General features: G+C 42.8%; 1 protein-coding gene across 7 annotated transcripts in view; it reads right to left on the bottom strand.

Annotated features, from left to right (window-relative positions):
- Window positions 1-301: 301 nt before the first annotated feature.
- Window positions 302-23,413, bottom strand: part of LOC133387661 (cytochrome P450 4B1-like) — a 42,413-nt gene continuing 19,301 nt past the window's right edge. For 4 of the 7 annotated variants that reach the window (XM_061632889.1, XM_061632890.1, XM_061632891.1 and 1 more), the window contains 8 exons: window positions 23,225-23,349; window positions 21,863-22,014; window positions 19,187-19,293; window positions 12,737-12,927; window positions 12,103-12,236; window positions 10,844-10,908; window positions 9,992-10,074; window positions 302-7,948 (listed from right to left, as the gene is read on the bottom strand). In XM_061632889.1, coding sequence (XP_061488873.1) covers window positions 7,780-7,948; window positions 9,992-10,074; window positions 10,844-10,908; window positions 12,103-12,236; window positions 12,737-12,927; window positions 19,187-19,293; window positions 21,863-22,014; window positions 23,225-23,349 — 1,026 coding nt within the window. In that variant the 3' untranslated portion in view covers window positions 302-7,779. Of the gene's footprint in view, window positions 7,949-9,987; window positions 10,075-10,843; window positions 10,909-12,102; window positions 12,237-12,736; window positions 12,928-19,186; window positions 19,294-21,862; window positions 22,015-23,224; window positions 23,350-23,413 lie in introns of those variants that run through there. The other 3 variants (XR_009763530.1, XM_061632893.1, XM_061632894.1) reach the window with 3 other exon arrangements.

Raw genomic sequence — 23,413 nt, 5'->3', positions numbered from 1 at the left:
ATTAAACATGTGGCTGCGAGGGGAGAGAGAAAGAGACAATGCAGATGTCTCTACCTGCATCTCCTTCTCCCCAGCCCCCTCATGCAAACTGCATATTTAATTAGGGTTTAAAACCCTAATGACATTTAGGGCTGTGCGAGGCCCTTGATTCAGTTTGGGATTGCGGAGGGCGTGCATAACCCTACTCTAATTATCACATCATGACCATGCAGACCCATTCAATCCCATCTAAAGTTCATGTTGAAGCATAAAGGGGGGAAAAATAAACACACATACACACATTTAAAATTGTACTTCTTTAAAATAAATGTGTAATATGAAAGTACACAGACATAACATCTGAACTGGTCCACAAAAGCAGGCTCTGACTCTTTGGAGGAAACAATGTCAATTAATGTCAATTAAATCAGTATGAAACTGATTTATATTTGTAGTGGTTCCAAGGTGTTTCCAACATGCCTGACATCCAAAATAGAAGCTGTGCTGATCCCCCTACTGACTCCTGATGATCCACACAGCAGACTGGAAACTGGCAAGAGCAAAGGAAGAGTGCTTCCACATTAGTCTCACTCACTTGTCTCAGCATCTAAGCAACTCTGTTGTTAAATTGCCACCCTGGGGTCCGACTGGGAGGAAGGGCGGGATATAAATTTAATAATAAATAAAGAAAAATAAATAAATCTTCCTTCCAGTTTTTCTGTTATCCTCTTGTGTTTTTCAGACCTGATTTATATACATACATATTGCTTCCTGTTCAGAATAGTTCAAAGATTACTAATGAATTATACAGCCATGAGAATGGCTGTATACTATAGCCAGCGTGGATTTTGCACATTCCGCAATGTTAAATTGAAAATACCCCCATGCCATTCTGATGCTTCCCATAAGCTCATTTCAAAATAAAATAAATAAAACCTTACAAAACTTAGAGTCTTGAACTCAGAAACGCTTGCTTAACAACCTTCCCAATTTTCATGACGATACACAAAACAGTCAGAGAGAATAGAGTTCAAAGTCTAAAAGGAGAGAGAAAAAAACCCAGAACCTTTTTGGACTTTTTTCTCTCAGAGTTCTCATAATCTGTTGAATTCATTAAAAATTAGCCAGGTTCACAGAGTACCTATTACTGTCCTTGCCCCATACTCTGACCTTCATATTCTGCAGTTTAAAAGTTAAAAAAAATGCCTGGCTGATTTTTAATTAATTAAAGAAATTTTGGCTTGAACTCAATGATAATGTCGGGCATGCTCAGTAAGAACCAACTTTCAGTGTTCTAAAAGCCAATTTGGAAACATGTGCCTCTGAGCATATGGTGAGTGATGGCAACACCTGCAATCAGCCCAAATAAGAGAAACAAGACATGTGTTGTGCTGATCTTGTTTTAGCAGGGAGGAAGCAACATTATTAAGACAGCTGATATAGTTCAGATGGTCACTTTAAATATGTCTGATTTACTTTGCAATTTTAGTGAAGTTTCCTATAGGAAATCATTTTCTTTTGTTTCTATTTCTATGAATATGTGAACTACAGCAACACTTTGCAAAATGGACACTAAAAAAACCTCCAAAAATAATTGTGGAACAATAATTGTGGAATAATGACTGTTCTGCAGAATAGCCTCCAGTTTGCACAAGCTAAAACAGTGGGAGTTGAAATATATTCTAGCAAAATTCTAGGTGTGCTGTATGTTTTTAATTGACTGTGCCCACTTTGCCTTAAATGTAGTGGTTTAAACATAGCAGCCTGAAAACATGCATCCTCTTTTTTCCAACAGCTAGAGTCATTGCTGAAGAAGTAACACATTGTCATCAGTATGATTTTACATCAAACTGCAGTTTCAGATTCCACTGTTAATGCACCCAAAATAAAAATAGAACATAACCTCCAATTTGAAACACAAAAGGCTGTCTTCACCATCATATGACATTGACTAATAAAAAGGCTTTGACATTATTAAAAATAAATTTGACACAGATTTCTAGGATGAATGAGGGAAATAAAATTTTCTAGATTAGATTCTCTGTAGAAACATTAGTAACACAGGAAAGAAGCAATGTAAGAAGAACACCAAGAAACATACAAAAATAGAATTCTCCATCTTTGGAGATGGCAGGTGTTGCCACCACTCACCATATGCTCAGAGGCACGTTACCAAATTCTTCCAATTTGGAAGTGGATTGGACTGTGAAAGACCAACCCAAATTGTATTTGCATTTTGACAAATTTGTAGGGCAGTCCAATATCTCAGAGAGGAGGTCAGGTCTCCTGCTACCCTGGTGCATTCACTATAGCTGCCCAATTTCCCTGCTTTTTAAAGTTTGATAGAAATATCTGTGGGCCATAGGTACGTTCTTAAATAGTCAGCTTCTGTTCTGGAGGGTGGGTGTTAATTACTGGTTACCTTTCATTTTTCTTTTCTTGTCTTTATAATATTGTAGCGTTATTTTGCTTTTGAAAATGAAAAAGAAATGAAAGGAAACCAGTAAAGCACTCCTTCCCTTGCATGGGAACAGAAGTTGATTTATAGGTAGCTAAAGAGAAACTGGTGAATAATCCCCAAATCTTGCTGAACAGGAAGCAATAAAATAGCCTGAACCTGAACACAGAAGCTTTTTACAACATTGCAGGGACCTTTGTTGGACGGAATTTGTGAGTGAATCTTGGCCATGAGGAAGAGCATTGCTGGAAAATATGAAACTATATATAGTGCATGAAATGTTTTTAATTCCACTTCCAGCTAATTGCAGAAAATAATGCCTCAGCAGTGCTAAAGGGCTAAAGTGAAATCAACTAAGGTAGGACAGCCCAAAGGAGTGGACATTATTAAGCTAAATCTCATTTTAGGATGAGGAAGTAGTATCTTTCTCCCATGCCTCTTGTTTAACACTAAACCACTTCTGGGGAAAGTTATAATTCACAGTAACTAATTGTGTCCTGTGCCATGGAAAATTTCTGTGTCCATTAGTTTCAAGGCATTTGGAAGGATTGGTGAAAAATGTTGTTAAACACTGAAAAATGAGGTCTTTATGAAAGATGCTGTTGATAAAACTTTAGGATGTGAGACATTTGCTGATTTGAGGAATGGCAGTCATATGTTTGTGGAAGACTGCAGAGATGACAGGCTAGAAAAAATCGCAATGCAAAAACACATCTTGAGTCTTGCCCTTTGGCTGACAAAACTGGCATTCCACCCTGAGGCTGCTTCCTCAGAGGCTGTTCCTGACACCTACAAGCATGTAGGGACTGTTAGTCCGAATGTCAAAGTGGCAGGATGGGGGTGTGTGGTGTAGTAGCTCCAGAACAAGCAATGGTATTTGGAACAAAGATTAAGGCTCCATAATTCCCAGAGTGGTTTAACAGATAATCCGTCTTCACAAGGAACTCTGGGAACTGTAGCTCTGTGAAAGGAATAGACATCTCCTAACAACTCTCAGCACCAAGGCTGGTGCCAGGCATGCAGGAGTCCTTGGGCACCAGCTTGCCCTCGACCCCTGCACCCATGTTCATGCATGCCCCACCTAGCTCTCCCTGAAGGGCCCCTTCTTAGGGTGGGTGGGTGGGTAGCGCTCCCTTCTGTGATCTGCAGCACAGATCGTGGAAAGGGAGCTCCCAGGCATCCCCCACTGCCACACAGGCCCACAACCCCCCACATGCTCCACCTACCTCTCCTTTAATGTGTTAGTTGCGCTGTGGATGCAAGCCTGCCATCAACCAAGATGGTGGCCAAGGCTTCCCTAAGGGACTGATGTCTCCACCGCCATCTGGTTGAGATCTTTTTTAAGGGAGCGCTACTAGGGTTGCCAGGTCGGAACCATCCAAAAACCTGAGAAGATGGGGGCGGGCCCTAGTGACATCATGGGGCGGGGCCTAGTGACGTCACGGGGCAGGCCCTAGTGATGTCACGGGGCAGGCCCTAGTGACGTCACGGGGCAGGCCCTAGTGACGTCACGGGGCAGGCCCTAGTGACGTCACAGGGCAGGCCCTAGTGACGTCATGAAGCATGATACATTGTATCAACCACGCTTGCGTGCAGCATACCATTCAAAGAAAAATTTCTGATTGGAAATTAAAATAGAAATCTTACCTAAAAGAGGTCCAGCTGAAGTGATAAGGTCATTCCTTCTCACCATCTTAGGGAGTATGGATGGAAAATGGAAATGGAATGACTTCAAGTCGATCCCAACTTTTGGTGACCCTATGAATAGGGTTTTCATGGTAAGAGGTATTCAGAGGTGGTTTACCATTGCCTTCCTCTGACTTTGGACACATATACTTTGGACACATAATGAGAAGACATGATTCATTAGAAAAGACAATAATACTGGGGAAAACAAAAGGGAGTAGAAAAAGAGGAAGACCAAACAAGAGATGGATTGATTCCATAAAGGAAGCCACAGACCTGAACTTGCAAGATCTGAACAGGGTGGTTTATGACAGATGCTATTGGGGTCGCTGATTCATAGGGTCACCATAAGTTGAAATTGACTTGAAGGCACATTAACAACAACAACTGAATTAAAGATACAAAAAAGGAAAGTGGAAGGTGTTTTATTTTATTTTTTACAGCCTGGAGAAGTGGTAAGAGGTAAAGTCAGGAATGAATGCATTTTTTTAATGAACAAGATAGCATGTTGAACTATCTTGTAAAAATGAACTAAGAGTGCTTGCAGCAGCTATGCTAATGCAGAGTGAGCCAGTTGTTATCTGCATGTGCTATGAAGTCAGTTGTATGTTAACTGTATGCTCATGCAACAGATGGTATAGCACAGTGGGGAGGAGAGCCTGGCTGGGAGTCCAGAGTCTATGAGTTTAAATCCCCACTCGTGTCTCCTGGATGTCAAGGGCCAGCTAAAGATCACCCCCACAGTGAGTGGCTCAGGGATTATGTGCCCTGCCACCTGTGGGCAAGGTGCATAGTCGCAAGGAGCCGTTTCCCCCAGCTGGCAGTTGCGGACAAGGAAGGGACTGGCTTGTGCAGCTGTGGCAAGCTGAGCAGGCCCTAGCCAGGTGGGGAGTACTAGCCTTAGATGGTAAACCGCCTCTGAATACCGCTTACCATGAAATCCCTATTCATAGGGTAGCCATAAGTCGGAATCGACTTGAAGGCAGTCCATTTCCATTTCCATGCATATAATTAAACACATGCAGTCAAGTTTTTGGACTTTATTGTGATTGCTGGCCAAGCAGGATAGGGCTCATGGGAGTTTTAGTACAATATCTGGAGGATGCTACATTGGCTGCCTTTGGGATAATAGATGGCAGCCTTAAGTCTGAAATGCTGTTTGGAATTCTGTAGAGACCAGCCAGTACACATTATGTCATAAGGCCAATTCTTAACCATTTGGCTGTGGCAGTTACCTGAAATTGCTCTTTCGTGGGCTCTCACAAACACCACCAAGCTTTTCTTTTAAAACAGACCAGCTTGTTTAAGTACATACAAAGAATAAAAAAGGAAGTCAACTGACAAGAACAAGACACTTTTTTTCTAAGCAAAATTGATCAAAGAAAAAAAGTATGCTTGTGTGTGTGCCTGTGCGTTTGTGTGTAACACACACACACTTACATGTAGCATAGAATCACAGAGCTAGAAGGGGCCTTTTAGTCCTTCTAGTCTAAGCCCCTGCTGGAAGTCCAAAACCCAGAACAAGATCAGGTCTGTTCGCTTAAATTGCCACATTAGAGACTTAATGAGACAACACGAGTCAGTTTAATGGGAACTTTCCCACAACAGGGTGACCATATACTTAGATCTGATAGACCTGAAGCAGCTGACAATTTAGGGCAGACTTCCCCAGCTTGGTGCCCTCCAGATGTTAGCTGGTGGCAGCTGTATGCCCAAAGATATCTGGAAGGCACCAGGTTGGGGAAGGCTGCTTTGGGGAGATGGGAAATGTGCAGAAAAATGGAATAATGGCACACATTCCTATTTGTTGTCATTTCAATCTCACTCCCACATCCTGTCAAGAAAAGACAATTACATGATGATTCTGTCCGTTTCCAGCAGTGCAATTACCCAGAGGAAATAGTAAGAAACTGAGGATTAGGGCCAAACTCTCTCTTTCTCTCTCCAGCCTCTCTCTCTTTCTCTCTCTCCAGCATCTCTCTCTTTCTCCAGCATCGCTCTCTTTCTCTCTCTCTCTCTCCAGCATCTCTCTTTCTCTCTCTCTCTCAGCATCTCTCTTTCTCCAGCATCTCTCTCTTTCTCCAGCATCTCTCTTTCTCTCTCTCTCTTTCTCCAGCATCGCTCTCTCTCTCTCTCTCTCCAGCATTTCTCTCTCTCAGCATCTCTCTCTTTCTCCAGCATCTCTCTCTTTCTCTCTCTCTCTCTCTCTCTCCAGCATCTCTCTTTCTCTCTCTCTCTCAGCATCTCTCTCTTTCTCCAGCATCGCTCTCTCTCTCTCTCTCTCCAGCATCTCTCTCTTTCTCTCTCTCTCTCAGCATCTCTCTTTCTCCAGCATCTCTCTCTTTCTCCAGCATCGCTCTCTTTCTCTCTCTCTCTCTCTCTCTCTCCAGCATCGCTCTCTTTCTCCAGCATCTCTCTCTTTCTCCAGCATCCCTCTTTCTCTCTTTCCAGCATCTCTCTCTTTCTCCAGCCTCTCTTTCTCTCTCTCCAGCATCTCTCTCTTTCTCCAGCATCTCTCTCTTTCTCTCTCTCCAGCATCTCTCTTTCTCCAGCCTCTCTCTCTTTATCTCCAGCCTCTCTCTCTTTCTCCAGCCTCTCTCTCTTTCTCTCTCTCTCTCCAGCCTGCTACCCACAGCAGCAGTGGACGCCGGACGGGACCAGCTCCTTCTTAGCCCCGAGGACGCCCGGCTGCTTCACCCCTCGTGCTGTGGGCGCCGCTGGGTGGCAGCGGCCGCGATGCGCTCCCCAGCCAGAGACGCTGCGGCCGCCGCCACCGCCACTGCCGAGCTCCATCGCGGCCACTCCCGCCCAGCGGCGCCCACAGCAGGAGGGAGAATGACAGCGCCGCGCTCGCACGACTGGCCTTTTAAGCAGCGCCTGCCTCGCGCGCCCAGGGCCAGCCCCTCATTGCCGCTCCCGCCCGCCCCTGTCCAAGACAGGCTGCTGCCTGGGAAGACAGAGCCCGGCCCCGGCAGCACCAGCTCTCCCTGCCTCAATGACAAAGGGCGGGAAGGCGGCCAATGAAAAGCCGGAGATCATCCAGTTTAAGCAAAGTATTGCCGGAGGCCGGAGACGGCCCCTTTTCCCCTGAAACTCCGGCCAAAAACCGGAGACCTGGCAACCCTAAGCGCTACCTACCCACGTTAAGGAGAGGCCCTTTAGGGGCCCCTTGGGATACAGGGGCTCTCAGCCAGGGCCTGACCTGGCCACCCTCTGGCACCGGCCCTGCTCAGCAGCCTTAACAAACTACAGTTCACAGGATTCTTTGGGAGAAGCCATGACTGTTTAAAGTATTTTGATACAACTTTACCTGTATAGTGCAGATGGGGCCAAAAATACAATTCCTCTCTCCCATCCCCCCCATCTCTTCTTTGAGGAAACTTTCCAGATGTATGAAAAGTCTAGAACACATTCTTCACTTTGAATCCTTATTGAGAACTAAACCTAAATACCATGACACACAAGAGTCTGCTGGTGTAGTGCTTTGTTGCAGCAGAGACTATGACCCATTCAATCAGCCCACACAACTTTCTCCCGATTGCCTAACAATAAAAATAATAAATCTTAGTTCCCTCACAAGATTTGTGATTTGCAAGAGCCATTTCCCTGCAACCTTTTAACTTCCCTAAAGGAGCAATTAATTCTGTTAGAGGCCTTTATGTAAGTTTCTTCAAATATAAATGTATCCCATTCCAGGAGCGCATAATGAGCTGAGGTTTTTCAAGGGGAGGATGAGCAGGATCTGGTGCCACGTGGAAACGCAACAAGGTCATAGCAACAGCCAGTTTCAGCTCCATCATAGCAAACTGTTGCCCAATGCAGTTCCTGAGGAAGATAAAATATTCAAGCTTAAATTTGAACAAAGCCATGAACCCTGAAATAGAATGTTTTTGTAAGTAAATTGCAACCAGTTGCTCAACTTTCCTCACTTACTCCAGATGCAATTCCAAGGGGTTACCAGTATTTGAAAAAAATGAGGTGTTGAAAGAGTACAAGAAAACAGATGAGTCTTTGACCTTCACAGAGGATTCGGGGGCACTGCAACGGGCCGGTTACACTCACCAAAAGATGCTCAAGGTCTTCAGGCTGAGCCACAGAGAGGAATCTGGAACCAGGAGATGGGCCAGAAGAATCAAAGAACACACAGAAGCACACCAAATCCAGAAAGACAGTAGTGAGTCAAGCAAACTTCCAGCTCAAGCAGAAAGCCTTTATAGCCCTTTCTGTGTAGAAGGAGCCTATGGCCAGCCTAGGAGAGTGCAGGCAGTGAAGAAACTGAGAATACTTTGTGCCCTAGAAGGTGCTCCAAACCATTCCTCTCATGGCTCAACATACTTGGAAAAGCTGCATACAGAGCTGAAGGTTCTTGGTTCTGGCCTAGGTGATTCCACAGGGATGTTGGGTTGGCAGTTTAACTACTTATATAGGAGAATGGAGACTGAAGCAGGAAGTGGAATCCATTGTTAGTGGTCAAAGAGGTGATATGATTTAAAATTAGGTTATAAAAACTAGGTGAGCTGCTGAAGTATCAGCGATGTCACAGAACTCGGTGGATTTCAACATGGGCCACTCCAGCTTCATCTCGCGCCACCACCTGGAGCTCGACTTCCGCACCCCACACTTCTACCTATGTTTGCCTTTGTTGGTGGCGCCTTCCAGTGCAGGGGCGGCCCAGGACTCCAGCTGCCCCCGCATCCTTCTGTTCACCATTTTTGGGATCCCCTGGGAAGCTTGTGAGACTTTGGGGGCAATTTCTGTGTGTTGGACCCTGGGTGAGAGCCAGGGTGGATGGGTGGAGTCCTGGGTGGGAGGCCAGGAGGTTGAGAGATGTTGAATGGAGAAGTGCAAGGCAATTATTTTAATATTTATTTGTTAATTTGTATTATGTATGCATTTGTATTGTGGTTTTATTGTATATTTTTATAATATTTGCTGTTTTATCTTCTGTGCACCGCTTAGATTTTTCTATATGTTAAGCGGTATAGAAATGGCTTAAATAAATAATAAATAATAATACAAATGATGACATATTTTGGTGTGGATAGGTATAGGGTGGGAATACTTCTATAACAGCCAGTATGAGGCTGGGGCAGATGGCAGTTGTAGTCCAAAACAAGTAGAGGACACCAGCTTAGTGAAGGCTGTGCTATAACAATGGGAAGTTTCCACAGATGTGTGTGATACATAAGTATTCTTTTCACAGAAATTGGATTTTAGTGCAGGATTCTAGATTCCCCAGTTATGACCATCTTACAACACCCAATTCATTCTAATTGCATTTTGTATTTCTTTTTAATCTACAGTGTTTGTTGTGTCACCACTGATTGAAAATATCCACAGTTATGGATACTTAGCATGGATCTGATTTAACAAGCTATCATGAAATGGAGTACTAAATCAGGAGATAAATCTGTTGTGGTGTATTCAGTCATCTGCTTCACCATGGATACTTTCAGGCTATAGAAAGGAACATTATCAAGCACGGGGGGTGGGGGGCAGAATCCCAAAGAGTGTGAATCAGTCCTAAAGCCTTAGTAAAATAGAACTGTCACACAGGAACCCCTTTACCAGTATCCTACAAATGAGGGGGGAAACTAACCTTCCTTCTGAAAGGATAGAAATTGGTTTGTTGTTCAAAGAGAGAGAGAGAGAGAGAATAGATAAATATTCTGTCCCATAAAGGAAGCTGACCCAATTTTGTCACAATAAAAGTGAGATCCATGCCTAGATAAGCAGCAATCCATATTCCTGAGGATGAACTTCACTCATCCATCATATAAATCAAGTTTTGCTTTGTGCTGATCATCTTTGGTCTTGCTGTTGTCTATTATTTTTTAGTGAAGTCCTTCATATAATTAGCTACATTACCTGGGTCCAGCAGCAAAGGGCAAAAATGCATAGGAATGTCTTTGAGATGAATTGTCTGGTGAAAACCTTAGAGGATCATATACCTGAAAGAGAGGAAGTTTATTTGTGCAGGTGCAGTACTAAGAATAAGACTGTAGTTATCAGAAACTTGTATCAGCTTCTGATACAATATATACTTGGAACTAGTTTATCTGTACTTCAGTACAGTAGGGCCCTGCTTCTTGGTGCCCAGCTTTTCGGTGTTCTGTTAATACGGCGCCAGTGGGGCGATTAGCTGGAGGGGGGGCTGGAGCTCCCCGCACTCCAGCTGATCTCGCTGGAGGAGGGGAAGATCAGCTGTAGCGTGCTACAGCTGAACTTCTCCTCTTCTGGTGCAATCAGACTCCTGCTCGAGCTGATCACGCCTGAGGAGGTGAAGATCTGATCTTCTCCTCCTCTGGTGCGATCAGTGGGTTAGGTTCCAGACCCCCGTGCTACAGCTGATCCGCTTTCCGGCGGTTTTCACTTTCCAGCAGGGGTCTGGAACCTAACCTGCCATATGAGTGGGGCCCTACTGTACAGGGAAATCCATGTCAGACAGTGGAATGCTAAGTTGTACTACACTGGAGCAAATTTTCTTGCTCCAACTTCTCCCATTTTCCAGAGTTCTGCAAAAGGATTTTTCCAAAAGTGGGGTACAATACCAGAAGCCACATCAAGGAACATCATCCAAGTTTCCACCACACAGATAGGTAATCTATCCTCTATCAATTTATCTCAGTTTGCAATCAACCCTGCTGTGCTACTGTGATTCATTTCTTAGTCACCCCTGATTAAAACCATTGACCAAACAACCGTTCAAAGCAAAAATACCTCAGGATCTTTCCACACATCAGGATTTCTATGAAGAGCATAAATATTCAGGGATATCAAACCACCTGTTAAGGACAAAGGGGAGGAGGGGGAAAAGTTCTCATTAGGAAATGGAAGAGGAAACACATAACGCAGCTATAGTTCCAGTTCTGCATTGCTGGATTGTGCAAAAGCCACAATGAATGATTGCTTAAGATGCAGTTGTTATTGCATCTTAATGTATTTTGTTACAATGTTTTTAATTGCTTGCATATTGGTGAAAATGCATTGGTGGGGGGTTGTGTCTGGGGGACTCATCATGTGCTAAAAGTTTTGCTCAAAGTCATGGAGCAGATAGATCCATCTGAAAGTCCTCAGGGTGACTTATACAATTCCTTTTTTTTATTTAAGCATTTCTTAGCCACATTCAGTTCTGAAAACAACCCCCACAGTGGTGTATAATTTAAAATGTAAAAATATATGTTGAGGAACATAGGAAGATGCCTTATACTCAGCCAGACCACTTATCTAGTGCAACATTGTCTTCAGTGACTGACAGGCAGGGATCTTAACCAGCACTTCTTGGAAATGCTAGGAATTGATCCTGGTCCTTCTGTATGCAAAACATGTGCTCTACCACTGAGCTACAGCCCTTCCCTGTCTCATAGAATCATAGAATAGTAGAATTTGAAGGGCCTATAAGGCCACTGTGCTCAATGCAGGAATCCAACTTAAAGCATTCCCGACAGATGGCTGTCCAACTGCCTCTTGAATGCCTCCAGTGTCGGAGAGCCCACTACCTCTCTAGGTAATTGGTTCCACTGTCATAGTGTTCTAACAGTTAGGATGTTTTTCCTAATATTCAGCTGAAATCTTGCTTTCCGTAACTTGAGCCCATTATTCTGTGTCCTGCACTCTGGGATCATATCCATGATCAGGTAGAAACACATCTTTCTTTTTCAAGAAAGGGCTTTTGTTTATAATAGTCTTAAGTAGAATCTGCAATGTACAAATTCTGTGCCTCCCTGCAAGTTTTAGGAGCTCATGGCTCCAAAGCCAAATAAAGAATTCTATCTTACAAGATAACTGACCAGTCAACCCTACCACCCCCCATGCCAGATCCTTGTCAGAAAACTCTCAATTGGATGCTATTATTACTTTTTGTCCTTGTCAGAAAACTCTCAACTGGATGCCATTATTACTTTTTCAGTTTCCATCCATCAGTCCATCATCAGCCATTTAAAAGATCATCAAATTACTTCACACATAATAAAACAGACCTGCAGGAACAGACCTTCCATCAACAAATGTGACAGGCTTATTGAGCTCTCGATACACCTGAGGGACAGGAGGATAAACACGGAGGCTCTCCTTAATACACATTGTAGTGTAAGTCATCTTACTAAGGTCATCCCTAGGGAAAAACAAAAAACAGTGAGCAAGATCTGCAAATAACAAGACAGAAATATCCCCCAATAGCTAAACAGTAGATTCAGATATTAAAAGAAGTGTCAAAAAGTGGATGTGAATGTCCTTTCAGATTCTACATTTATACTTCCACTCAAATAACTGAAGGGGAACTCAAATACGAGAGATGTATAAGCTTCATATGCACATACCTCTCCCAAACAATAACTTTTATACTTAACTATGAATCTCAAAATGCAGAAGCATGACACACTCTCACATCCACAGGACGCCACTATTTACAACATCTGAAGCAGATATGAAGCCTTCATGACATCTTGCCTCTCCGAAGACTGCTCAGATATTAATAAAGTTTTTCAAAAATCTCCATCTTTTCTTTATACTTAAGGTCTGACAAAGGTGCCACAAATATGCTTGCAATCCCATAAAACAAACACAGATTCAACAAAGATCTTCACAAGGATACTGAGTGAAGGAAGTTCTCACCAGCATATTGTCTCTCGCTCCCCAAGAATACCCTTTATCTCTTTCCTGCACATTTGTTGGTGCTCTGGATTCTGGGCCATTGCATATAAGATCCAAGAAATCCCACTGGTGGTAATATCATGGCCCTCAAACAGGAAAGTGTCCACCTCAGAACGTATGTCTTCATCAGATAATCCAACACCATTTACATCCTGGCAAACAGAGCATTATCAAAGTCAAAAGCCATTGGATGCTTGCTCTATTTTCTTGTTGTATGCAGTCACTTGCCTCCTTCATGGGAAACAAACCTTCATGTTAAGCTATATTAATCATGATCTGTTTGCGCAAAATTTGCACAGAGGTTCCATGACACACTGTTCCTTGAGTATTCATTCTGATTTTTTCCTGTGGAAGTTATATGACATTGCCCAATGTCACCATCATCCCACACCTTCTAATGCATTTCCCCATCACTTTTCTTACCACAACAATTTTCCATTTCGTATGCAAAAGCAGCAAATCCACTTTAATTGCATAACCTACATTTATTGGTGTGTAATTGAATCATCCCCACAAAATAGCAAGAGACTGGAAGCAGCCAATAAGATCAATTCATTTTCATATCAAAGTGATTCCAATAGAGTAACTAATCAAAAATGAGCTGACAATTTCAACAATAACTATTTGTTTCAAATATTTTGCTAAAGAAAAAAAGTCACTGGTAATCTACTCCCCCTGCCTTCTGGGAACATCATCATGGCAAATGGGACACCAACTTGACCTATTCATCGATGGTGAAGAGATTTAGCTATTTTTGGAGGTGGGTGTGGATTCAGATTTAATTCAATCAATGTTTGAGGATCGGATGTCCATACTGCAGCTACTAGTGGCTTTTCTGGATAATTTTTTAAAAATCCTTGGAACCTTTATGATATCTTTAACAAGCTGAGGCCATTTATAATGATAGCTTTATTCCAATAATGCTAATTTCTAAGTTTTGCTAATCCAGTCAATGAAATGGTTCACACATTTCCTTAACAATCAAAACTGTTTCGAAATCTGTTGGCCTGAAGCAAATTGTTTGAGCACACCGATGTGAAGTGCAGAAAGGGTGGGGGAATGGAAGGAAAAAAGTACAAGAAATGCATCCAACATTACCACTTTTTGGCTATTAAAAAAATAAATGCCTACTTTATGTGTGTGTGCGGGGGGGGGGACGACCCTGTCCTATCCTTTCAGCATTCATTCATCATTGCATTCTTTTCATTATCGCATCATAGCAAAATACTAAAACACAATTCTGTTCAAGCCTCATTTACCTGAGGGAAGGGGACCCTCTCCTTTCCTTTCACCATTCATGTCTGAGAAAATATATCCCTGAGGGCAGATGGCTACTTGATGGGCAATCACTTGGCTCATTAACTTGTGAATAAAAACAATCAGGAAACATATAGAGATAACATCAACAGTACTGTAAACAATGTAAGACACTATTATATCACAATTACAGAAGATGAAATCAATTACATGATTTTTTGTAACTATAGCAGATCCGGACGAAAGAAACCTAATTTAATAAAATGTGAACTGCTACAGATCAGGACATAGTAGCGGACTAATGGACCACAAGCAGCATGAAATACTACAGCGAATCATCGGTGATCACTCGTGGCTGAGTAAGACTGTCTTCCAGGGTAAGGTCTTTAACAATGGGTCCGTAAGTAACTGGAGGCCAATTCTGGATCCACACAGCCTCCCACAGTGAGGACATAGGTTTCCAGATGGAAGATGGTCACGATGAGGATTTGCTTGACGTGCCTTCCACTTAGCTCATTTGTCCCTTTCGCCCTGTACTCGTGCTTCTTCAAAGTCCACAGCACCTTTGATAATAGCTGACCTCCAGTTGGGATGCTCATGGGCCAAGTCTTCCCAGTTCTCAATGTTCATGTTACATTTTTTTTAGATTAGCTTTGAAAACAGCTTTAAACCTCTTTTGCTGTCCACCAATATTCCATTTTCCATCCTTAAGTTGAGAGTAAAGTAGCTGCTTTGGAAGGTGGTGATCAGGCATTCGAACAACATGGCCGGTCCAATGAAGTTGATGTTGGAGGATCATTGTTTCAACACTGGTGGTCTTTGATTCTTCCAAGACGCTAACATTAGTCCGCCTATCTTCCCAAGTAATTTGCAGAATTTTCTGGAGGCAGCGTTGGTGGAATCTTTCAAGAAGTTGGGAGTGGCGCTTATAGACGGTCCATGTTTCACAGGCATACAGTAAGGTCGGTAGTACAATGGCTTTGTAAATAAGTATTTTGGTCTCTCTGCGAATGTTCCGATCCTCGAACACTCTACGCTTCATTCAGGAGAATGCGGCATTCGCAGAGCTCAGATGATGCTGAATTTTGGCGTTGATGTCAGCTTTTACAGAGAGATGGCTGCCAAGATAAGAAAAGTGATCGACATTCTCCAGCGTTGCACCATTAAGCTGGATTGATGGCGCTACAGAGGGATTGGTTCACACTTGCTGATGAAGCACTTCGGGGGTTTTTGATGTTAAGCGAGAGGCCAAGCTTTTCATGTGCTACTGCAAAGACATTTAGGATAGTTTGAAGATCTTCCTCTGAATGTGCAGAGACTACATTATCATCGGCATATTGAAGTTCTACGACGGAGATTGTAATTACCTTACATTTTGCTTTCAGCCTACTGAGATTAAAAAGCTTTCCATCTGTTCGATATGCAGTTTCCACGCCAGTGGGAAGTTTCCCCTCAGTGTAGAATCATGGCAATGAAAATAGCAAATAAGGTCGGAGCAATGACGCATCCCTGTTTGACGCATGATCTCACTTTGAATGGGTCACTTTGAGAGCCATTGTTATCCAAAATTGTCGTTGTCATGTTATCATGGAGGAGTCGCAAAATATTCACAAATTTATCAGGGCATCCAATTTTCAGAAGGATGGTCCAGAGAGCAGTTCGATTTACAGTATCAAAGGCCTTAGTCAGATCAATGAACGCCATATACAGAGGTCAGTTTTGCTCCCTGCATTTTTCTTGAAGCTGTCGTGCAGTGAAGATCATGTCCACTGTCCCCCTGGAAGGGCGGAAGCCATTTTGGGATTCAGGGAGGATGTCTTCTGAGATAGGTGGGAGGCGATTTGCATGGATCCTTGCAAGGATTTTACCTGTGGTAGCTAGAAGAGAAATGCCTCGATAGTTCCCACAATCTGTTCTATCACCCTTCTTCAAAAGAGTGATAATTATGGCATCCCTAAAGTCTTCTGGGATCTCCTCCCTCATCCAGATTTTTTTGATGAGTTTATGAAGTTGTGTAAGTTCAGGCCCACCTTCTTTAAAGACTTCAGCAGGAATCCCATCAGGTCCACTAGTTTTGTTAATCTTCATTTGATTAATGGCTTTACTGACTTCATCCAAATTAGGGGATACTGCAAGCTCATCTCTAATTTGTTGTTGTGGGATTTGCGAGAAGACCTCACCAGCCACAATAGAGTTACGATTAAGGAGGTTGTGGTAATTCTCTTTCCAACACAGTGAAATAGACTCTTTGTCCTTTAGAAGTTTGGTACCATCTATTGAACGTAAGGGATTTGTACCATAATTTGTTGGTCCGTAGATGGCCTTTGTGGCATTAAAAAAGCCCCGTGCATCATGAGCATCTGCAAAAAGCTGGATTTCTTGAGCTTTCTTTATCCACCAGGCATTCTTAAGTTCTCTAGTTCTTCTTTGGACCTCAGCCTTTGCACTGGCATAGATTTTTTTTTCTTAGCAGCACAGTTAATGTCTTTTTGCCATATCTGGAAGGCTTTCCTTTTCTGGTCAATGATATGTTCAATCTCACTATCATTCTCATCAAACCAGTCCTGATGTTTCTTAGTTTGGTATCCAATAGTTTGTTCACATGCTGCAATAATGGAAGTCTTCAGTTTAATCCAGTATTCCTCAATGTTTTCAGGGAATTCCGTAGGTAGATGTTTCTTGAGAGTTGTTTGAAAGCAAGCTCGTTTAATAGGATCTTGAAGGGAGTGGATGTTCATTTTACGCCTTGGTTTTCTTCCTTGGAGCCTACGTTGAGGAACAATATTAACGGCCATGGTGGATCTAATTAATCAGTGATCTGTCCAGCAGTCATCGGCGCTCGTCATGGCCCTGGTGAGGAGTACATCACAACGATCTCTGGCATGGGCAATTGCATAATTCAGGAGATGCCAGTGCTTCGACAGCGGGTGCTTCCATGATGTTTTAAATGTATCTTTCTGACGAAAGAGTGTGTTTGTAATAACAAGATTATGCTCTGCACATTTAGTCACAAGTAGAATGCCATTCAGGTTGCTATTGCCAGCTCCTTCTTTCCCAATGGTTTCTGGCCATAAATCAAAATCACGCCCAACTCTTGCATTGAAATCGCCCAATAGAATAATTTCATCCTCCTTAGGTATATCTGATAAGATGGTGTCCAGCTGGTTATAAAAATTGTCCTTGATGTCTTCATCAGCATCTAATGCTGGTGCATAAGCACTTAGAATAGTTGCCTGCTGGTTTTTGGAGAGTTTTAATTGGAGAGTTGAGAGTCGTTCATTAATGCCAGTAGGAACTTCTGACAAGAGCTTCACAAGATCATTTTAATAGCAAAGCCTACTCCATGTATTTGTCGTTCTTGTTCAGGCAGTCCTTTCCAGAAGAAGGTGTAACCTCCTTTTTCTTCCTTCAATTGTCCTTCTCCTGCTCTTCGAGTTTCTTGGAGTGCTGCTATGTCAATATTAAAACGTCTCAACTCCCTTGTGATGATGGCAGTCCTGCGTTCAGGACGTTCACTATCTGTATTGTCCAGCAATGTCTGTATATTACATGTTCCAAAGTTCATTTGTCTTTTGCGACCGCTAAGTGGTGACCCCACTGGATGCGGTGATCCAGTCAGGGAGACAGATGAGGCAGACTATGTTTAGGGCACCTTTTCTAGCCCCCTCCCCATACGGGGTGAGCAGAGTGGATCCTGAATAGGACTGCTCAGTTGTGGATATATCTGCTGAACTACTCAACTGCCTCGGTCCTTGAGCCAGGATGACTGAGTCTCTATCCACTGCCCATGTGCTGGTCCATGACTAGGGGCTTCCAGATTTCACAGTCCTGCCCCCGTTGCCATTCGCCTATCGCCATGGGACTTTTGTTTTGGTTAGAAGATGCCTGTGTGTGAATTTGTTTTATGCAGGGAGATCGGTGCATGATGATTAACACACAATCTTGATAGAAAAAGGCTTTGATCCAATGGCATGGATACCACGACGATTGGAAGTCTTTTCTCTGCTTCAGCCTTCATCCGCCTTCACAGCCGTTGTAACATACACATTGTTATCCTCCGCCTGTTCTGCCGTTGAGGACTTTCTTGGATCGTTCTTTGTCTGGTTCCTCTCCCTTGACCTTACCGACCCTGCTAGCAGTAAATGACTCCCGACGGCATTGCTCACAGGGTTCATTGGAACACTCAAGCCCACTCACCACTGCAAGGTGACGATCCAGCGAATCACATCCCTACTCACCAGAGAAGGAGCAGCTGCAGGGAGTTCTTTTCCTGGCATCCCTCACAGAAAAAAAAATTGCCTTGGGTTGCAGAGCTGAAGAGCAGCTAGGGATGACCGAGAAAGTCAGTTCAGAATTTAATGTGAACGTACCTAATTCACACTTCCCAAAACTATACATGATCCAAACCACAGCTATCAGTCAAAATTCACACTTCTCCAAATTTTGTAATGCATTTCTCCAACTAGATAATGTGCACAAAAATACGCATATTGCAGAAAAGCGTGATAAATTAATATATATGTGAAAGCAACCTAAATGCATTATATTACGAGAAATTGCTTGCAAAGAATGTGCATATCAGGCAAAACTGCATATGAATATGTGAATATTAGGAAAAGTTTGCATTAAGATATGACTTTTCATTGGGACTTTAGAAAAATACAGACTTAACTGAACTTAACAATGGAAAAATGAGAAACTTAGGGAAACCACAACTGACAGATTTATCCATTCCTAAGGAGCAGCACACACTACCCTTTGCAATCATCCAAGAGACCAAGAGCTGCTGGGAGGCTGTTCCCCTTGCCTCCCAGGAAGAACATCATGACAAGGGGAAGAACAACTGGAACAAGGAGAGCTTGCTTTGCCCATCCCTGCTAGAAAGAGCACATGTAAAAACTTTGTTAGTAGTAGTGTCTGAATTTATTTTTGTTTTTCCTCCTCCTTTCTTATCCCTTTTCCTTTGTGTTTCAGATTGTAGGTCTGAAGTAGGGGGCATGTTATTGAACAGTGTAAGTAAGCCACTATGGGAGCCATTTTTGGCTGAACAGCAGGATAAAAAAGCTGTAAATAAATAAATAAAAATAATAAATTGGAATGGTAATTACATACAAGCATCCTTTTTTGGAATTAGGTCATAGGGCTTCTACTCACCTTGGCACAGAGAAGAATATCCAGAAAGTCTAGGTATCTCTTCTTTTGTATGCTCTCAAGTTCCCGTTCATCTTTGAGGAGTGCCTTTCTTTCCCTAATCACTTTTTCTGTGTCAGAAAAATAATAAACCTAATTATTTTACCAAACAGGTGTCATGGCATTCACTGCTTCTGATTAGTTTCTTGAATATTTCTAACTTTAAAAGGATGTGGACATGTAAAATTTTGAAAGAGACATTCCATACTGGGCTAGAGCTTCAGGTTAGTGTCATGGGTCCCTTGGTAAGGGTGTAGAGCAGCGAGAACAAGGCGGAGGAGAAGGACTTTGAATGGAAAGAAGATTCCAGTGATGTGCCTACAGGCACGCTGGACTCTGAAAGCTCTTGCGCTATGGACAGTGACAGGTCTGCTCATTACCAGTGAGGAGGCTCAGCCCAGTCAGGCAGTTGCTTCTCTACCCAACGTTCACCCTCTTTCCTCACCCGCTCCACCGTTGCCACTGCACAGCCCCCCCTCCTGCCAGTGAGGACCTTGCTGGGACAGATCAGCCACCCTCACCTTGTACACACAGGCTGTGGCACTGGCAAGCTCAAAGAGCTCCTGCTATCCCTCGGAGGAAGATAGGTTGTGTGTGCACGTGCTCTCAATAGTGACACTCAGTTCATGCAAGTTTTTAATTGCTATAAACCGCCCAGCGAGCTTCGGCTATGGGGTGGTATATAAATGTAATAAATAAATAAATAAGTAGGGTGCCCACCGATCCTTACTTAAGGTTGGTAAGGAGACATGTCTAGTTGCTGCAACAACGTCTTAGTGCAGTGTAGTCATGCCTAGTTGATCCTAGTAATGATGTTGAATCCTGTGGAACCTGTAAAGCGTTCTGAACTGAAACTTTCCATTAAACCTACTATCTCCACATTCATGTCTGATTTCAGTGGTTTGGGCAGGACAGTTAGGACTGTTTGTTACTAGACTTGATTTAACATATATTTACAAAGAGTTGAAATTTGTTTAAAAAGGCAAACATTGCTATTCAATTTTGAATGTGAAATTCTGAATTTGAAATGTAAAACTTTACCCTTAAAACGGAAAGTTCACATATTTCAGAATTGTTGGCATCTCTTGATTGTTTTTATTTCACCAGAAATCATGTATGAAGTCTCATATGCTATCAACTGTCTCATAGTCTTAAAACTAAATTAAAATACATTAATTCTATGCATCAGTTTATTTTGGGTGGTAGCCAACTAAATCATACTCAGAGCCACCCAAACATTCAGCAACCAGAAGGGGAAGTTCCAGAAGGGGAAGTTCCACGCCAGCACATTGATGCTGGCATCACAGAATCATAGAATAGTAGAGTTGGAAGGGGGCTATAAGGCCATCAAGTCCAACCCCCTGCTCAATGCAGGGATCCAAATCAAAGCATTCCCAACAGATGGCTGTCCAGCTGCCTCTTGAATGCCTCCAGTGTTGAACAGCCCACTACCTCTCTAGGTAATTGGTTCCATTGTCATATGGCTCTAACAGTTAGGAAGTTTTTCCTGATGTTCAGTCAAAATCTGTCTTCCTGCACTTGAGCCCATTATTCCATGTCCTGCATTCTGGGACAATCAAGAAGAGATCCCGGCCCTCCTCTGTGTGGCTACCTTTCATGTACTTGAAGAGTGCTATCATATCTCCCCTTAGTCTTCTCTTCTCCAGGCTAAACATGCCCAGTTTTTTCAGTCTCTCCTCATAGGGCTTTGTTTCCAGTCCCCTGATCATCCTTGCTGCCCTCCTCTGAACCTGTTCCAGATTGTCTGCATCCTTCTTGAAGTGCGGAGACCAGAACTGGATGCAGTACTCAAGATGAGGCCTAACCAGTGCTGAATAGAGGGAAACTATTACTTCACGCTTAATACTTAATCATTCTACAGGTGAAGGCTAGCAAAGGCTGGGTGAAGGAAAACTTCTGCCCAATCCAATCCCATCCTCAGCCTGGCCCAAGGGGTGAGGGGGTTGGATTGTGTACTTAGTTGGATACCATCCACTATTCATTTAATCAATCATTCATTTGATTTAAGATAGCTGCCCATCAATAAACATTCCCTGGGTGGATTACAAGAAAATATTTTAAACACAATAAATAATAATTAGAAACCATCAACAAACAATAAAAGACAGCAAAAAAACTTCCTTACACAGAAGCAGTGTAAAATAGCGTATAGATTTAAGACGCAGTTCAAAAGCCCGGGTGGATAAAAAGATCTTCACCCTGTACTGAAAAGACCATAAGAGGTGCCAAATGAGCCTCTCTGGAAAGGCTATTCCATAGTTGAGGTGCCACTACCAAAACGTCCAGCTCCTTGATAGTTTAGAAACCCCTGAGAGACACCAGAATTGATCAGCAACATTTTTTTCCTAGGGACAGCCCAGAATTGCATGTAGGTTCACTTGGTGCGATTACATTTTGCAGTTGGATTCTGCCGGAGGCCTGGCAACTGAATACCGATGCCCTGAGAGAGTTATAGCACAATCCTAATGGAGTCTGCTCAGAAGTAAGTCCTATTGAATTCATTGGGGCTTGCTCTAAGGTAAGGGAGTAGGGTTAGGATTGCAGCCTCAGTTGTGCAAACACAGGTGTAGATTCCTCCATTTTCAGGGAAGTATTGAAGATAACAACCAAAAGGAATACCTGTGTGGTGGTGGGCTATTCTGCAAGCCTTGAAGAAATGGTATCCATGAGGGCAGAGGCGATAGATTAGATCATTGTGATACAGAAATGTCTGTATTCTTTCCTGCATCAAACAACTGAGGTCACCAATCGCTTGGACATAAGAATTTTTACTATAGAGGAGTCAAAGAGAGAGATTAATTGATAAATGTTTTTTTAAAGAGGTACAATGTAAAGCAATGTAATTTATATATTACATTTTTACCTCACCTATTCTCCAAGTAGTATATGGTCCTCACCACCAGCACTATTTTATCCTCACAACAAACTTGTGAGGCAGATCAAGTTATCTGAGAGAGAATTATCTGGCCTTCATGGCAGAGTGGGGATCTGAAGCCGAGATCCTAGTTCTAGTTCATGGAGGGTAAGGCTATCAACGGCCACCAACTCTGATGGCTGTGTTCTGCCTCCACTGTTGGAGACAGTATGTCTCTGCATATCAGCTGCTGGAAGCCTGAACAGGAGAGAGTGCTGTTGCGTTCAGATCCTGCTTGCAGGCTTCCTATAGGATCTGGTTGGACACTGTAAAAAAAGAATGCTGGACTAGATGGGGCTTTAGCCTGATTCAGTAGTCTGTTGTAGTCTGACACTTTAACCACTACACCAGGCACGTGGTGTCTTTTGCCTTAAGGAGGCAATATTGAAACCACTCCTGAAAGAATCTACCCTAGACCCAATGTTTTTAGACAACTGCTGCCCAGTTGCTAAACTCCATTTTTGAACAAGGAGCAACACATCTGCAAGCATTCTTGGAAGATTGTGATTATGTAGACCCATTCCAGTCTGGGTTCTAATCTAGCTTTGGGATTAAATTGCCATTGGCCATCCTGATGTCCTTTATTGAGTCAGAGATAGGGGGAGTGCATAAGAGCATAAGAAGAGCCTGCTGGATCAGGCCAATAGTCCATCTAGTCTAGTATCTTGTTCACACAGTGACCAACCAATGTCTATGAAAAGCCAACAAGCAGGACCTGAGTGCAAGAGAACTCTCCCTTCCTGTGGTTTCCAGCAACTGGTATTCAGAAGTGTACTGCCTCTGACTATGGAGGCAGAGCATAGCCATCATGGATAAGAGCTGTTGATAGCCTTACCCTCCATGAACACTGTGGTTAGAGTGTCAGACCATAATGGCCTGCTGAATCAACCCTGAAGTTTCCCCAAGAGCATGCACAGGAATTTCAAGCAATTACTCAGAGCCTGATGCTCATGTGAATTGAATCTCACAAAATGATGATTTTTGTTAGAAGTGTTTTCCCCCCGTGAATCATTCTCTAGTACACCTACAAAGTACTACAGTATGTTTTTTTCCAGTTCTTACTATACCTGTCTTTCTGGCAATTGCTGTTATAACTGAAGATACACTTCAGCATGCTATCCAGCGTCATAAAGCCAACATGCTGGAAAACATCCAGTGATTTATCTTCTGAGATCAGCTTTTCCCATTTATCCTAATGTAAGAGAGAAAGATTTCACACATCAAAAGGAAATGTCTCAGATGATTGCAGTTGGTTA

Source organism: Rhineura floridana, chromosome 6, assembly GCF_030035675.1.
Source record: "Rhineura floridana isolate rRhiFlo1 chromosome 6, rRhiFlo1.hap2, whole genome shotgun sequence".
Classification (NCBI taxonomy): domain Eukaryota; kingdom Metazoa; phylum Chordata; class Lepidosauria; order Squamata; family Rhineuridae; genus Rhineura; species Rhineura floridana.
Note: the sequence above shows the minus strand (reverse complement) of the source record. Positions and strands in the feature narration are given on the sequence as shown.